The sequence below is a fragment of the Ipomoea nil genome, unplaced genomic scaffold, assembly GCF_001879475.1.
Source record: "Ipomoea nil cultivar Tokyo-kokei standard unplaced genomic scaffold, Asagao_1.1 scaffold1474, whole genome shotgun sequence".
Taxonomy (NCBI): domain Eukaryota; kingdom Viridiplantae; phylum Streptophyta; class Magnoliopsida; order Solanales; family Convolvulaceae; genus Ipomoea; species Ipomoea nil.
The window spans coordinates 31584-50000 of record NW_017617902.1 but is presented as its reverse complement, the minus strand read 5'-3'; the positions used below and the strand labels follow the sequence as shown (position 1 = coordinate 50000).

The window sequence follows — 18417 nt, the reverse complement described above, 5'->3', positions numbered from 1 at the left end:
TCGAGATTTGAACTGCTTAGAGCTGCCCTTGGGGTTTGCAATCCCACAGCTTAATCTACCACACCAGGTACAACAAATAATCTCTAGTTATTTTTTTTCAAACGTGGTTGTTGTTTATTTGTTGCAGGAAAAATAAAATTCTAAACCTCTCCTACTTACTTTTAATTTTCTCGTCATTAAGAACCCTATACCTGCATGTTTCCTTACCCGACTCGGCTACCTTATATATCTATATATTAATTCCACCACTACAAAATTAAAATGTGTATTGAAATATAAATTTCAAACAACTTCCACCACTCTCTCCTAGTATGACTCTACTCCTACCCCTACAAACTTGTCACATCACTCATCCCATCCATCACAACTTTTGAGAAACTCATTAATTAAAAAGACTCCTTGTCTTTCTTGATCTTACTGTAACACCCCGTGTTACGGCCTTCAATCCCGGATTAATTATTAAATTAATCCCGTTAATAATAATTAAATATGATTTAATTCGGTTAGGTTTCCTTTGATTAATTAATAAAGGTCCACCATGAACCGTGGACCCTTGCCTAAATTAGAGTCCTAAGCCTATTAGGAATAAAGAAAGTAAACCCTTTACTATTCAGATTCTAATTAGGAATCCTAGAACTAGTTATCTATTAGGAATAAAGGAAGTAGGCCTTTTACTATTCAGACTACGATTAGGATTCCCTTTAATTAATTAATATGGTCCACTATGGGTCATGGACCCTTATCCCTAAACCCAATCCTTAGTTCCAAAAGGAATAGAATTAGCAAGCCTATAATATTAGTTCCTAACCAGGACTCCTAAATATATAAATAGGGGACTTAAGAGGCACCTAGAACCCCCCACAAGAATAACGCCCCACCACCCCCAAAAGAGCTCCAAGAATCCCCTTAGGAGAAATCAAGAAAGCAAGGAAGCTTAAAGAAAGATCCTTCATAGCCAAGGAATTAATTAAGGCTAAGAGGTAACCCATGTCTCAACAAAACCTATTTTCATAGCTATGATTTCCCCTTAGGGTTTCCCCCGTATGATTGTGAATGGCGAATTACTATGATTATTATTGATGTTGATTTAATGATTCCATGGGGAATCTTGATAATCTTGATATTGGGAGTTTCTTGATAATTGTGATGTTCTTGATGATTAATTGGGATTCTTGATGATTATGTGTTGTTCTTGATGATTATGATGTTCTTGATGATTAATTGGTATCCTTGATGATTACGTGTTGTTCCTACCGAATCTTGCAATTAGAAGACGAATCGTATTCTTGTTGATATAAAAGTGATTAGAACCCTAGGTAGTACCGTATGCTTTGATTCTTGGATTATCGGGTGGGAAATCGCATGTTTGGGTGTTGATTATGTTTAGAAAAGCATGATAGGCCATGTGCCGTTCGTTTCCCGTATTTGATCCGTTAATTGTCTACTTGTTGTTGTTAATTGCGTTGTAAAGTGCCTAAGCATGGTTTCGGGTTCCACAACGGTTCCCGGGGCGAAAAGTGATGAAAAGAGTCAGTGGGGGGTAGGTGGGGGTAGGGGACCCGCCACCTACCCGCGGCATTCTCGGGCAGCTCCGGCAGCGGGTAGCCGGCGGGCGGGCAGCTGCCCGCCGGGCACCCGCTGCCCGGAACAGTGGCAGCCGGCGGGTGGACCCCCACCCACCGGCTACCCGCTGGAAAGTACCCTACCTCGGGCTCCCGGTTTCCCCGTTTGATGTTTCCCCGATTCCCGTGGTGTCCCAACGGACCCCGTTGTCGTGCCTATGTCTAGTTTGATGTTTCGGGTACCGTTCGTAGGTTTATGAGTCTGTTATATCGCATGCTAGATGAATTGGTATCCCGTTGACCTAGGTGAAGGAAGTATGAACCCCTTAGGACTATTCTTAGTATGTGATGGATCACGCATAGGTTTGTTATACGCTTTATCCCCCTTCCCGATGTGTAACGTGGGTTGCATGTGCTTGCTATGTGTTATGTGTGTGTGCTACCCCAATTCGGTTGCGATCGGATTGGTTATCCTGAGCTGCGGTTCAGAAGCTGGCTGCGGTCAGATTGGTATTCCTGGCTGCGGTCAGATGACATTCTCTTGGGCTGCGGTCCACCGTTTGGTTGCGATCAAACGTTTCTATACGAGCTGCGGTTCGTCCTTTATCCTGACTGCGGTCAGATGACACTCTCTTGGGCTGCGGTCCACTGTTTGGTTGCGATCAAACATTATGATGAGCTGCGGTTCATCGGTCGGTTGCGATCGACCTCCCCGTGTTGCGATACGGGGCATGGTGCTGCGGGGCCGTGTCAGAGCTATATGCGCTGACCCTCATGTATGGGCATGCGATTGGTCCTGTGGCGCCAACAAAGTGTGTTATGTGTTGTGACATGGACGAGTTGTGATTACGAGTGTCTTGGGGGATGTGACTATGGGACTTATATTGGGGATTGTTCATGTTGGGTTACGATCATTGATTATGCTTTGCCTTATCTGCCTTATCTGTTGTGAACTGCATATGCTCGTTATAACTGTTGCTTGCGTCTGGCCTTATCTGGATAAAACCTATCGAATATCTGGCTCCGTCCCTGGATAAAGTGATGTGACATTTGGAAGGACACAATAAGCATTCATTAGTTCATACAGATTTTAGAAAGACTAAGGTTGTGTTTGGTTTAGGGGTTTAGCTATTCGAAATGGAAATCAAAGTCATTATTATTGTTTAGTCGATAGGTTTTTAAAACACTATTATGAGATTTGATTACCCCTTAATTAGAAAACTCATTCCCTAATAAAATAAGGGTTTCATTCCATTATTTTCTTTTTAATTGGTAATTTGATTTTTAAGTTTAGATTAGTGCTTTTAGATTTTTTATTTTATTTTATTGTTTTGTTCATAGTGATGTTTTGGATGTCTTTATATTAAAATAATTTGTCTTGATTTTTTGTAATTGTATTTTTAAAACATTTATACCCATTATAGGATCATACATAATCAAACAACAATAATGATAATCATTCAAATTTCACCCTACTACCAAACATGCAAAATACTTTCACCAAAACTCATTACCATTACAAAATATTTGATTCACATTCCGATTCCAATTTTCATGTGCGAACCAAACACACCCTAAATCTCTTGTGCGTTCGGAAGGAAAATATACAATTCGGCACCCTGTATCCTTTTACTGAACAAGAAAGATTGATTTCATCAACACCATATTTTTTTTCTTTTTCTTTTTTCAGCCGTCTGGCTTGTTAGAGTTCTATCTTGGAGGAATGATGCATTATGTCATTATTGAAAATAAAAATTCTTATATTTTTAACTTTTTTATAAAGCACAACAAAATAGGTCCATTCCCTTTGGCATATTTGTAGATAACTAGCTAGCAACCATAAGATTAATTCAAAACCAAAAAAGGGTAGTGTTCTCGAAGATTCAACTAGTAAGGATACTCGAGTTAACCATTAGTACATTACAAAATATTGAACTCAAAGAGTGAATCAAGGAGATGCATATATTAATTCAACAAAAATATAATAAGATGCTTATATGTAAACAATTTTTGCTTTCTTTGATGCACGAGGAAAATGAAAAAACTTTTGCATGATTTCAAACTCCTCATTGGAATCAAACTCCATATGGCGAATAATGACAACCTTTTCAAGTGCGGGAAAGCAAGCAAGTAGCACCTCGATGAATTGCAATTCAAACCTTGACCCATTGAATAATCTAAGCTTAAAAGTGTGAAGCATTTTAAGCACTTTAGCTGCACTTTGAAGTTCCTCCCAAAGTATAGATCTAGAGATTTCTGCATAAAACTTCAAAAAAAAAAAAAAAGCCTCAATCAATTCATCTTTTACACCGGTATAACCTTGTATTAAGTAATGCGAAACAATAATAGAACAACTAGAATTTCATTAAATAATCTATCAATGAAAATGAAGATTACGTATAAATGATATATGTCAAGCTTGCGTAATTTCGGACATATTAGTAATGAATGAATAAATGAAGAGAAGTCATCATCATAAAGAACATTGACATCGTATAACTCCACGCATTCCACATTTAGTTCAGGTCCCCATCTAGTAAGTTCGCTGGCAAAAAGCTTGGAAACAAAAAGATATATAAAACGGATTAGTTCATAAAATATATTTCAAATAAATAATAGTCCGCAAAAAATAAGGAAGAAAGTACTGGCTAATATACCTTGAAAGGCTTGAAATTGAAATCCAAACAAAGAGTATGAATAAATGACAAGTCCAAGCTAACCGGGAGAATAGGAACATAATCGTCGATATCGTCATCATTGCAATAATACTGGAGTGTTAAACTGCCAAGCCTGGGAGCCTTAATGTTGAAATATGATGTATTTACACAATTGTTGAATGAAAGAGTCTCAAGCATAGGAACATCTATAACACAATTCATATTAATAGCACTAAAGATAACGACATCAAAACTAAGTGAAGTGACATTCGGAAATACGAAAGGGGCATTTATTGTTGGTGGAAATATTACTCCGCAGAGATCCAACCTCTTGAGAGTTGAGCAAGATAATATGCAATTTGGGAGCCCGAAGCATCTATTTGGACCAAACTCTGTTCGAAAAGTAAAGTTCATTTCTTCAACACCTTTTTGAGTGATAAAAAGGAACCATTGATCGAAGTCAAATTTTCGAGAACCATGCGTATCACTCATGATTGGTGAGTCACAATCAAAAACCAAGGCAAATTTCCGAATAGGTCCATGGTGCCGCATGAGAACTTTGTTGATTACATACATACAGGTTGATGTGCGATTATAACTGCCAGAATATTTTTCCCCAACATAAGCAAAGAACTTATCATCAAAGTTAAGCTGTGTGAGACTGGACCAACAATCTCTCCAAATGGTAGACAAAACGGCAGTTCTAGCAGCTTCTACGATCGGCAAAAATCCCAAAATATTGTCAAGTATTTCTATAGGAAGTTGACTGATTCGATCTCTTCCCGACATCATTTACATAACTTCAACATATGCAATTTAAAGAAGAAACAAATTAAAGTTAAAACAATATCCTAAAATGAGTGCACTTGGTGATACCGCGATAGCAATTAAATTGCAACACAAAAGGATGAAAAATTGCAGAGTAGAAAACACAAATAAATCATATATCGAAATCAATTTCAATCGCACTACGAACATCTATTGAACATTAATCCCTAAAGATTATAATCACAGTATGAAGTTAGTGTCTGGGATTGAAAGGAAAGGCGGAAGAATGTATACATACACACAGGGGAAGGCAGCAGATTGTTTATTTATTTATTTGTAAAGACATATAATATCAATAATCCTCCCCCACATAATTAAACCAGCAAAAAGAAAGAAGAGGAAATCCCAATAGTGTAAATAATAAAGAATCAATTGAAAACTCACATTGAAGGCAGTAAAAGCAACCTTGTGAGCTGAGAAATTACAGAGATAATGAAATTCCTCAGGGAGCTCAAAGGGTGAATCCGTTGCCCAGTCGCCAACAAATTCGACAATACAACTATACAAGCATTAAACAACTTGTGAATTTGTGATTGCAGATTACCGCTAGAACCCTAAATCCCTAATTTTGCTAATTTGCGTATGCTCAAATTAAATACCTCGATTTTTAGGCTGATGTGCGGCGCGAACAGCTACTCTTGAGAATCCAAACTCCAAACCTTCGCTATGGCTGGGCAGTGTGGGCGAGACAGTCAGAAAACTGCGTCGTTGAGTTTGCACTTCTCGGCTCCGACTTTGACTTTGAAGAAAATATAGCGAACAGTGTGCGGTGGAAAAGCTGCTTTATTAGGAAAATATTGTGTGCTGGCAGTGGATTTATTTTGTCCGCAGAATTTTGATTAAGGTTTGAATTAGGAAAAGGATTAATATTTGATGCACCTATAGACGCTTTACATCGGCGGTGAAGGAGGAGATGACACATCATTAAAAATAAATTCAATATTAATCGGATCTTTTTTTACAAAAGATCTACGACTTGTATTTTTTTTTAAGAAACTCTCTTTTTTTTTTTTGAATGTTACTGACTCTATTACATTGTAGTATCTGTTCAAATATACTTTCTCAACCTAATGAAGCACAAAGAGTCAACAACGCCTCCACTGAGGCTCGATCTCATGACTTCCCACATGGGAGAGGTCACTACATGCCATCTGAGCACAAGGTGCTTGGCTACTTACTAATTATCTAATTATTAATAATTTTGAATTAATATTAATATCCCATCCAACCCAACCCGTTAAAGCAATTTTATTTTATTTTGAAAATCTGTTAAAAGCATTCTAATAAACAAATAAATTCCTATTCTTTTTCTGGACACTAAAATTAAAGAATTCTAAATTAAGAATTGTAATTGATATGTAAATTATTATATTTATAATTATGAATTTTTAAATTTTAATTAACAAAAACCATCGAATTTCCTATATCTATCTTAACTCCTAAATCTATTTAAACCCCTAAACTCTTAAATTTAAATTAAAACCTTAGTCACTATTAGAAACAATTGCAACATCTTGTAAGAATATATATTCATCAAAATCCAAATTTTCTCTTTCAAAAGAACCCAACCTGTCAATCTTTTCTCTTTGTCAGAATCTTTATCTGTATTATTAGTAAAGAGTTCTTTTCGGTAAGTTGTTGTTTATATCTATTTTTTTATTGTTGAAATTATCTTTTAAGCTATTGATTTTTATTTTATTTTATTTTTTTAATTTGTAAACTCTAAAAATCTATACTTTAATTTTGATATAAAGTGGAAAGGTTGAGTTTGTAACTTGATTTATGGGTTTTGGGTTTTAAATTTTAAGAGCATAATATGCATAATTTTGTTAGTGGCTAAGAATGATGATCGAACATTGTAATGACTATATTGTTCATCTCTCATATGTTTTCTCTTTTTACTATTTTTCTGTTTGGTGACAATAATCTTTAACCTAGAATATACTACTATTCATGGGTTTACTTGTGTTCTAATCCCTTTATATATTTCTTTATAGATTAATAATGGCTACTTTCCAAGATAAAGACCATAATATAGTCGAAATTGAAGATCATGGTTGTGAAATTACTACAGAATTGAGTGAAAGCAATCATGATGAATTGGTGAATAATGGTGAATTTAATATAGGTGAGATCGAACAAAATGCCAATGCGGATGCGAAGAGTGATGTGAATAATGACGCAATAGAGTTATGTATTGGAATGGAGTTTCAATCACTAGATGATGCTTTAATGTGCTATACTAATTATGCAAAATATGAAGGTCTTGGAATTCGCAAAAGCCGCATAGTAAAGTCTAGAAAGAATCAAATGGTTATTGGACAAGAGTTTGTTTGTTCAAAGCAAGGTTACCGTGCAAAAAATATTTATGTTGCCATTGACGTTATTTTCTTTTCCACACGAAACAATGAGGCATTTCTCTATTGGTCAATTCCCTAGCTCGGGGATACCTCTTATTAGCTTCAAACCATGCTAAAAACATACTCTTAATTGTTTGTCTTTCAAGCACATTCTCAATAGATAAGTCATCATAAAAAACAATGCTTTGTTCATTCGGCAGATGGAAGCTTAACCGTTCTACAGAGGGATTACGGAACTGGATGTCATAGCTGAACAAACAAACTCTTGTCCAATAACCATTTGATTCTTTCTAGACTTTACTATGCGGCTTTTGCGAATTCCAAGACCTTCATATTTTGCATAATTAGTATAGCACATTAAAGCATCATCTAGTGATTGAAACTCCATTCCAATACATAACTCTATTGCGTCATTATTCACATCACTCTTCGCATCCGCATTGACATTTTGTTCGATCTCACCTATATTAAATTCACCATTATTCACCAATTCATCATGATTGCTTTCACTCAATTCTGTAGTAATTTCACAACCATGATCTTCAATTTCGACTATATTATGGTCTTTATCATGGAAAGTAGCCATTATTAATCTATAAAGAAATATATAAAGGGATTAGAACACAAGTAAACCCATGAATAGTAGTATATTCTAGGTTAAAGATTATTGTCACCAAGCAGAAAAATAGTAAAAAGAGAAAACATATGAGAGATGAACAATATAGTCATTACAATGTTCGATCATCATTCTTAGCCACTAACAAAATTATGCATATTATGCTCTTAAAATTTAAAACCCAAAACCCATAAATCAAGTTACAAACTCAACCTTTCCACTTTATATCAAAATTAAAGTATAGATTTTTAGAGTTTACAAATTAAAAAAATAAAATAAAATAAAAATCAATAGCTTAAAAGATAATTTCAACAATAAAAAAATAGATATAAACAACAACTTACCGAAAAGAACTCTTTACTAATAATACAGATAAAGATTCTGACAAAGAGAAAAGATTGACAGGTTGGGTTCTTTTGAAAGAGAAAATTTGGATTTTGATGAATATATATTCTTACAAGATGTTGCAATTGTTTCTAATAGTGACTAAGGTTGTAATTTAAATTTAAGAGTTTAGGGGTTTAAATAGATTTAGGAGTTAAGATAGATATAGGAAATTCGATGGTTTTTGTTAATTAAAATTTAAAAATTCATAATTATAAATATAATAATTTACATATCTGTTAGGAATATAGCGGAATAATGCGGAAGCGAAGAATCGAAAATTGAGAATTATAGAAGTTGAATAATAGGAAAATATATAAATGACAAAAGTAGGAAATTAATAAATTGGGAAAATATAATATATATATATTAAACTCTAAAAGAGTATAAAGAAAACAAATATATATATAAATATATATGTATTCTACGTGGGGACAAAAAAGAAAGAAGAAAGAATGAATTCAATATTGATGCATTGATAACAAAGAAACATGAGCTATTTATACAATTGAAAGAAGGAGATAAATACGGCATGCTCATTGAGGAAAGGCACCACTTCCGGCGGGACGTGCAATGAGGAGGCTACTGTATGCATGCGACGTGGGTGGACAGCAGCATGTGGTGCATCATGGTGAGTGGAATGGATTTTGAGCCATAGAACTTAATTATTTTCTAACAATCTCCACCTTGGATCAAATCCATTTTGAAATTAATAACTGGAACAGTCGACTAAACTCAAGCACTGATTGAACTTGGCAATAGGAAAAACTTCAGAATAGCAGGATGGATCACCATCAACTTCCTATGCGACTGAAAGAGCATAAGCAACCATGTTGGTTTCATCATCACTAGCATACCTAGCAGGTTTCTTGATTGTCCTCCTAGGCCGATCCATAGCAATGGAATACTCTCGTTGTGGCTCGACGAGAGGTGTTGTGCTAGTAGATGCATCATCTTTAGTATTACCGTCAGCAGTAGTAACACTATCAATAGGCCTGAACTCAAACTCCACCTTCTCACCAGTACTCTGCGTCTCACCTGTACTGGGAACTTTTCCAGAAGAAAGTAGTGCATTTTCGTCAAAAGTGATATCTCGACTCAGAATGATTTTCTGAGAATCAGGAGACCATAGACGATACCCTTTTGACTCAGAAGCATAACCAAGGAAAATGCATTTGACAGCTCTTGGGTTTAATTTACCCGTACTAGAATGAGCATATGCAGGACATCCAAAAACTCTTAAGATAGAGTAGTCAACAGGATTACCTGACCAAACTTCTTCTGGAATTTTGAAATCAAGGGATGAATGCGGAGATCTATTTACCAAATAGCAAGCAGTAGAAACGGCCTCGGCCCAAAAATCACGCCGTTTCCATAACCCAGCATTAGAGAGCATACAACGAGCTCTTTCCAATAGAGTCCTGTTCAAACGTTCGGCAACACCATTCTGCTGGGGTTTACCAGGCAAGGTCTTGTGCCTAGCGATTCCATTTGCCGCACAAAAGTCATTGAAATCTGACTCACAGAACTCCAAGCCATTGTCTGTCCTGAGCTTCTTGACTTTTTTACCTGTCTGAGTCTCAACAAGTATTTTCCACTTCTTGAAAATAGAAAATGCCTGATTTTTATGTTTCAGGAAATAGACCCAGACTTTACGAGAAAAGTCATCAATAATAGACATGAAATATCTACAGCCTCCCATAGACTGGAATTTAGTCGGTCCCCATAAATCGGAATGTATATATTCCAATACATCTTTGGTACGGTGTGTAGCAGTAGAGAAACTAACCCTCTTTTGTTTCCCAAAAACACAATGCTCACAAAATTGTAATTTACCCGTACCTGAATCACCAAGGAGGCCTTTCTTGCTCAGGAGATGCATGCCTTTCTCACTCATATGCCCCAGACGCATATGCCATAACTGAGTGAGATTCGCATCAGACACCGATGAGGATACCGCTACTGAACCTGTCACAGTACTGCCATGCAAGACATACAAGCTTCCAGAACGAGAAGCTTTCATGAGAACAACAGAGCCTTTTATGACCTTCAAAACTCCACCTTCATCTATGTACTTGTACCCCAGAGATTCCAAGGTGCCCAATGATATCAGATTGCGTTTCAAATCAGGAATATACCGGACATTGGTAAGAGTCCTGACAACGTTATCATGAGTTTTAATCTGAACACTTCCAATTCCACTAACCTTGCATTGGGTATCATTACCCAACAAGACAACTCCACCATCAACCGGTTCCAGAGAAATGAACCAATCTTTGTGCGGACACATGTGGAATGTACAACCAGAGTCCAAAATCCACTCGGTTTCGCTCCGTTTGCAACCGGAGCTAACAGATAACAAAACATCGCCTTCTGAATCACTTTCAACAACACTAGCTTCAGCGGACTTCTTTTCTCTCTCTTGCTTGTTTTTCAACTTGAAGCATTCAGTCACATCATGACCATGCTTCTTGCAGTACTTACAGGATTTGTTGGACTTATGTCCTTTGGACTTGGATCTAGAATTTTTATTGCTATTCCCTGATTCAAGTGAACGACCCCTTACAGTCAAGCCTTCACCTTTGTCCTCAGACTTAATTTCAAAGTCAAACTTTTCTTTGGACAATAAGTTCGACTTAACATTGTCGAAAGTAAGGGTATCACTACTATTACCATACAGCATAATTTCTTTGAAATGCTTGTATGAATTAGGGAGAGAGACAAGCAATAAAACAGCGCGATCCTCATCTTCAATTATAACATCAATATTTTCCAAGTCCAATAAAATAGAATTGAATTCATCCAAGTGAGATTTAATAGAAGTACCTTCCGTCATACGGATTGTGTACAGACGCTCCTTCAAACGCAACGTGTTCGCCAGAGTTTTGGCCATATAAAGCGTATCCAGCTTGGACCATAAATCTGACGCAGTCGTCTCACTTACTACCTCACGTAGAACTTCTTTAGACAGACACAAAAGAATGGTTGAACGTGCCTTGTCATCCAGATCTTCCCAATCTACATCTGTCATTGTAGCCGGTTTCTTCTTCTTCCCAGCTAGCGCTTTCTTCAAACCGTTCTGGGTTAGAACGGCTTCCATCTGAACCTTCCAGATAGAAAAGCTAATTTTCCCGTCGAACTTCTCGATATCGAACTTGGTAACAGTTGACATCTTTGAAAATAACTCTCAATTAAACCGCTCTGATACCACTTGTTAGGAATATAGCGGAATAATGCGGAAGCGAAGAATCGAAAATTGAGAATTATAGAAGTTGAATAATAGGAAAATATATAAATGACAAAAGTAGGAAATTAATAAATTGGGAAAATATAATATATATATATTAAACTCTAAAAGAGTATAAAGAAAACAAATATATATATAAATATATATGTATTCTACGTGGGGACAAAAAAGAAAGAAGAAAGAATGAATTCAATATTGATGCATTGATAACAAAGAAACATGAGCTATTTATACAATTGAAAGAAGGAGATAAATACGGCATGCTCATTGAGGAAAGGCACCACTTCCGGCGGGACGTGCAATGAGGAGGCTACTGTATGCATGCGACGTGGGTGGACAGCAGCATGTGGTGCATCATGGTGAGTGGAATGGATTTTGAGCCATAGAACTTAATTATTTTCTAACAATATCAATTACAATTCTTAATTTAGAATTCTTTAATTTTAGTGTCCAGAAAAAGAATAGGAATTTATTTGTTTATTAGAATGCTTTTAACAGATTTTCAAAATAAAATAAAATTGCTTTAACGGGTTGGGTTGGATGGGATATTAATATTAATTCAAAATTATTAATAATTAGATAATTAGTAAGTAATAAGTATGTTTTTAGAAAAATAGATATATTTTGTTAATTAGAAATAAAAGAGTTTCTTAAAAAAAAATACAAGTCGTAGATATTTTGTAAAAAAAGATCCGATTAATATTGAATTTATTTTTAATGATGTGTCATCTCCTCCTTCACCGCCGATGTAAAGCGTCTATAGGTGCATCAAATATTAATCCTTTTCCTAATTCAAACCTTAATCAAAATTCTGCGGACAAAATAAATCCACTGCCAGCACACAATATTTTCCTAATAAAGCAGCTTTTCCACCGCACACTGTTCGCTATATTTTCTTCAAAGTCGAAGTCGGAGCCGAGAAGTGCAAACTCAACGACGCAGTTTTCTGACTGTCTCGCCCACACTGCCCAGCCATAGCGAAGGTTTGGAGTTTGGATTCTCAAGAGTAGCTGTTCGCGCCGCACATCAGCCTAAAAATCGAGGTATTTAATTTGAGCATACGCAAATTAGCAAAATTAGGGATTTAGGGTTCTAGCGGTAATCTGCAATCACAAATTCACAAGTTGTTTAATGCTTGTATAGTTGTATTGTCGAATTTGTTGGCGACTGGGCAACGGATTCACCCTTTGAGCTCCCTGAGGAATTTCATTATCTCTGTAATTTCTCAGCTCACAAGGTTGCTTTTACTGCCTTCAATGTGAGTTTTCAATTGATTCTTTATTATTTACACTATTGGGATTTCCTCTTCTTTCTTTTTGCTGGTTTAATTATGTGGGGGAGGATTATTGATATTATATGTCTTTACAAATAAATAAATAAACAATCTGCTGCCTTCCCCTGTGTGTATGTATACATTCTTCCGCCTTTCCTTTCAATCCCAGACACTAACTTCATACTGTGATTATAATCTTTAGGGATTAATGTTCAATAGATGTTCGTAGTGCGATTGAAATTGATTTCGATATATGATTTATTTGTGTTTTCTACTCTGCAATTTTTCATCCTTTTGTGTTGCAATTTAATTGCTATCGCGGTATCACCAAGTGCACTCATTTTAGGATATTGTTTTAACTTTAATTTGTTTCTTCTTTAAATTGCATATGTTGAAGTTATGTAAATGATGTCGGGAAGAGATCGAATCAGTCAACTTCCTATAGAAATACTTGACAATATTTTGGGATTTTTGCCGATCGTAGAAGCTGCTAGAACTGCCGTTTTGTCTACCATTTGGAGAGATTGTTGGTCCAGTCTCACACAGCTTAACTTTGATGATAAGTTCTTTGCTTATGTTGGGGAAAAATATTCTGGCAGTTATAATCGCACATCAACCTGTATGTATGTAATCAACAAAGTTCTCATGCGGCACCATGGACCTATTCGGAAATTTGCCTTGGTTTTTGATTGTGACTCACCAATCATGAGTGATACGCATGGTTCTCGAAAATTTGACTTCGATCAATGGTTCCTTTTTATCACTCAAAAAGGTGTTGAAGAAATGAACTTTACTTTTCGAACAGAGTTTGGTCCAAATAGATGCTTCGGGCTCCCAAATTGCATATTATCTTGCTCAACTCTCAAGAGGTTGGATCTCTGCGGAGTAATATTTCCACCAACAATAAATGCCCCTTTCGTATTTCCGAATGTCACTTCACTTAGTTTTGATGTCGTTATCTTTAGTGCTATTAATATGAATTGTGTTATAGATGTTCCTATGCTTGAGACTCTTTCATTCAACAATTGTGTAAATACATCATATTTCAACATTAAGGCTCCCAGGCTTGGCAGTTTAACACTCCAGTATTATTGCAATGATGACGATATCGACGATTATGTTCCTATTCTCCCGGTTAGCTTGGACTTGTCATTTATTCATACTCTTTGTTTGGATTTCAATTTCAAGCCTTTCAAGGTATATTAGCCAGTACTTTCTTCCTTATTTTTTGCGGACTATTATTTATTTGAAATATATTTTATGAACTAATCCGTTTTATATATCTTTTTGTTTCCAAGCTTTTTGCCAGCGAACTTACTAGATGGGGACCTGAACTAAATGTGGAATGCGTGGAGTTATACGATGTCAATGTTCTTTATGATGATGACTTCTCTTCATTTATTCATTCATTACTAATATGTCCGAAATTACGCAAGCTTGACATATATCATTTATACGTAATCTTCATTTTCATTGATAGATTATTTAATGAAATTCTACTTGTTCTATTATTGTTTCGCATTACTTAATACAAGGTTATACCGGTGTAAAAGATGAATTGATTGAGGCTTTTTTTTTTTTTTTTGAAGTTTTATGCAGAAATCTCTAGATCTATACTTTGGGAGGAACTTCAAAGTGCAGCTAAAGTGCTTAAAATGCTTCACACTTTTAAGCTTAGATTATTCAATGGGTCAAGGTTTGAATTGCAATTCATCGAGGTGCTACTTGCTTGCTTTCCCGCACTTGAAAAGGTTGTCATTATTCGCCATATGGAGTTTGATTCCAATGAGGAGTTTGAAATCATGCAAAAGTTTTTTCATTTTCCTCGTGCATCAAAGAAAGCAAAAATTGTTTACATATAAGCATCTTATTATATTTTTGTTGAATTAATATATGCATCTCCTTGATTCACTCTTTGAGTTCAATATTTTGTAATGTACTAATGGTTAACTCGAGTATCCTTACTAGTTGAATCTTCGAGAACACTACCCTTTTTTGGTTTTGAATTAATCTTATGGTTGCTAGCTAGTTATCTACAAATATGCCAAAGGGAATGGACCTATTTTGTTGTGCTTTATAAAAAAGTTAAAAATATAAGAATTTTTATTTTCAATAATGACATAATGCATCATTCCTCCAAGATAGAACTCTAACAAGCCAGACGGCTGAAAAAAGAAAAAGAAAAAAAATATGGTGTTGATGAAATCAATCTTTCTTGTTCAGTAAAAGGATACAGGGTGCTGAATTGTATATTTTCCTTCCGAACGCACAAGAGATTTAGGGTGTGTTTGGTTCGCACATGAAAATTGGAATCGGAATGTGAATCAAATATTTTGTAATGGTAATGAGTTTTGGTGAAAGTATTTTGCATGTTTGGTAGTAGGGTGAAATTTGAATGATTATCATTATTGTTGTTTGATTATGTATGATCCTATAATGGGAATAAATGTTTTAAAAATACAATTACAAAAAATCAAGACAAATTATTTTAATATAAAGACATCCAAAACATCACTATGAACAAAAAAATAAAATAAAATAAAAAATCTAAAAGCACTAATCTAAACTTAAAAATCAAATTACCAATTAAAAAGAAAATAATGGAATGAAACCCTTATTTTATTAGGGAATGAGTTTTCTAATTAAGGGGTAATCAAATCTCATAATAGTGTTCTAAAAACCTATCGACTAAACAATAATAATGACTTTGATTTCCATTTCGAATAGCTAAACCCCTAAACCAAACACAACCTTAGTCTTTCTAAAATCTGTATGAACTAGTGAATGCTTATTGTGTCCTTCCAAATGTCACATCACTTTATCCAGGGACGGAGCCAGATATTCGATAGGTTTTATCCAGATAAGGCCAGACGCAAGCAACAGTTATAACGAGCATATGCAGTTCACAACAGATAAGGCAGATAAGGCAAAGCATAATCAATGATCGTAACCCAACATGAACAATCCCCAATATAAGTCCCATAGTCACATCCCCCAAGACACTCGTAATCACAACTCGTCCATGTCACAACACATAACACACTTTGTTGGCGCCACAGGACCAATCGCATGCCCATACATGAGGGTCAGCGCATATAGCTCTGACACGGCCCCGCAGCACCATGCCCCGTATCGCAACACGGGGAGGTCGATCGCAACCGACCGATGAACCGCAGCTCATCATAATGTTTGATCGCAACCAAACAGTGGACCGCAGCCCAAGAGAGTGTCATCTGACCGCAGTCAGGATAAAGGACGAACCGCAGCTCGTATAGAAACGTTTGATCGCAACCAAACGGTGGACCGCAGCCCAAGAGAATGTCATCTGACCGCAGCCAGGAATACCAATCTGACCGCAGCCAGCTTCTGAACCGCAGCTCAGGATAACCAATCCGATCGCAACCGAATTGGGGTAGCACACACACATAACACATAGCAAGCACATGCAACCCACGTTACACATCGGGAAGGGGGATAAAGCGTATAACAAACCTATGCGTGATCCATCACATACTAAGAATAGTCCTAAGGGGTTCATACTTCCTTCACCTAGGTCAACGGGATACCAATTCATCTAGCATGCGATATAACAGACTCATAAACCTACGAACGGTACCCGAAACATCAAACTAGACATAGGCACGACAACGGGGTCTGTTGGGACACCACGGGAATCGGGGAAACATCAAACGGGGAAACCGGGAGCCCGAGGTAGGGTACTTTCCAGCGGGTAGCCGGTGGGTGGGGGTCCACCGCCGGCTGCCACTGTTCCGGGCAGCGGGTGCCCGGCGGGCAGCTGCCCGCCCGCCGGCTACCCGCTGCCGGAGCTGCCCGAGAATGCCGCGGGTAGGTGGCGGGTCCCCTACCCCCACCTACCCCCCACTGACTCTTTTCATCACTTTTCGCCCCGGGAACCGTTGTGGAACCCGAAACCATGCTTAGACACTTTACAACGCAATTAACAACAACAAGTAGACAATTAACGGATCAAATACGGGAAACGAACGGCACATGGCCTATCATGCTTTTCTAAACATAATCAACACCCAAACATGCGATTTCCCACCCGATAATCCAAGAATCAAAGCATACGGTACTACCTAGGGTTCTAATCACTTTTATATCAACAAGAATACGATTCGTCTTCTAATTGCAAGATTCGGTAGGAACAACACGTAATCATCAAGGATACCAATTAATCATCAAGAACATCATAATCATCAAGAACAACACATAATCATCAAGAATCCCAATTAATCATCAAGAACATCACAATTATCAAGAAACTCCCAATATCAAGATTATCAAGATTCCCCATGGAATCATTAAATCAACATCAATAATAATCATAGTAATTCGCCATTCACAATCATACGGGGGAAACCCTAAGGGGAAATCATAGCTATGAAAATAGGTTTTGTTGAGACATGGGTTACCTCTTAGCCTTAATTAATTCCTTGGCTATGAAGGATATTTCTTTAAGCTTCCTTGCTTTCTTGATTTCTCCTAAGGGGATTCTTGGAGCTCTTTTGGGGGTGGTGGGGCGTTATTCTTGTGGGGGGTTCTAGGTGCCTCTTAAGTCCCCTATTTATATATTTAGGAGTCCTGGTTAGGAACTAATATTATAGGCTTGCTAATTCTATTCCTTTTGGAACTAAGGATTGGGTTTAGGGATAAGGGTCCATGGCCCATAGTGGACCATATTAATTAATTAAAGGGAATCCTAATCGTAGTCTGAATAGTAAAAGGCCTACTTCCTTTATTCCTAATAGATAACTAGTTCTAGGATTCCTAATTAGAATCTGAATAGTAAAGGGTTTACTTTCTTTATTCCTAATAGGCTTAGGACTCTAATTTAGGCAAGGGTCCACGGTTCATGGTGGACCTTTATTAATTAATCAAAGGAAACCTAACCGAATTAAATCATATTTAATTATTATTAACGGGATTAATTTAATAATTAATCCGGGATTGAAGGCCGTAACACGGGGTGTTACAGTAAGATCAAGAAAGACAAGGAGTCTTTTTAATTAATGAGTTTCTCAAAAGTTGTGATGGATGGGATGAGTGATGTGACAAGTTTGTAGGGGTAGGAGTAGAGTCATACTAGGAGAGAGTAGTGGAAGTTGTTTGAAATTTATATTTCAATACACATTTTAATTTTGTAGTGGTGGAATTAATATATAGATATATAAGGTAGCCGAGTCGGGTAAGGAAACATGCAGGTATAGGGTTCTTAATGACGAGAAAATTAAAAGTAAGTAGGAGAGGTTTAGAATTTTATTTTTCCTGCAACAAATAAACAACAACCACGTTTGAAAAAAAATAACTAGAGATTATTTGTTGTACCTGGTGTGGTAGATTAAGCTGTGGGATTGCAAACCCCAAGGGCAGCTCTAAGCAGTTCAAATCTCGATTTGTCTAAAGGCTTGGTGAATAGATCTGCAAGATTTTTATCTGTTGGAGTATATTCCAAGATAATTTCTTTCT

General features: G+C 36.5%; 2 protein-coding genes across 2 annotated transcripts; one reads left to right on the top strand and one right to left on the bottom strand.

Annotated features, from left to right (window-relative positions):
• Positions 1-3407: 3407 nt before the first annotated feature.
• Positions 3408-7993, bottom strand: LOC109188694. Its single transcript, XM_019339325.1, has 5 exons — positions 7671-7993; positions 5432-5546; positions 4220-4360; positions 3960-4118; positions 3408-3828 (listed from the first exon to the last, which is right to left on the bottom strand). Exons 1-5 carry the CDS (start codon positions 7991-7993, stop codon positions 3556-3558), a joined length of 1011 nt encoding a protein of 336 aa, XP_019194870.1. The 3' UTR covers positions 3408-3555.
• A 3982-nt stretch (positions 7994-11975) lies between these two features.
• LOC109188693 lies at positions 11976-14937 on the top strand. Its single transcript, XM_019339324.1, has 5 exons — positions 11976-12013; positions 12798-12912; positions 13984-14124; positions 14226-14384; positions 14517-14937. Exons 1-5 carry the CDS (start codon positions 11976-11978, stop codon positions 14787-14789), a joined length of 726 nt encoding a protein of 241 aa, XP_019194869.1. The 3' UTR covers positions 14790-14937.
• Positions 14938-18417: the final 3480 nt, after the last annotated feature.

What these genes read in the sequence shown, in the direction of transcription:
- LOC109188693 (XM_019339324.1), top strand. Translation starts at nt 11,976, where the DNA reads ATGCGACGTGGGTGGACAGCAGCATGTGGTGCATCATG. An exon ending in TTGCTTTTACTGCCTTCAAT is followed by an intron (nt 12,913 to 13,983) that starts GTGAGTTTTCAA and finishes TTCAACATTAAG; the next exon opens with GCTCCCAGGCTTGGCAGTTT. An exon ending in TTGACATATATCATTTATAC is followed by an intron (nt 14,385 to 14,516) that starts GTAATCTTCATT and finishes TTTTTTTTGAAG; the next exon opens with TTTTATGCAGAAATCTCTAG.
- LOC109188694 (XM_019339325.1), bottom strand. Translation starts at nt 7,993, where the DNA reads ATGGCTACTTTCCATGATAAAGACCATAATATAGTCGAAATTGAAGAT. An exon ending in TCAATTTCAAGCCTTTCAAG is followed by an intron (nt 4,119 to 4,219) that starts GTATATTAGCCA and finishes TTTGTTTCCAAG; the next exon opens with CTTTTTGCCAGCGAACTTAC. An exon ending in TTGACATATATCATTTATAC is followed by an intron (nt 3,829 to 3,959) that starts GTAATCTTCATT and finishes TTTTTTTTGAAG; the next exon opens with TTTTATGCAGAAATCTCTAG.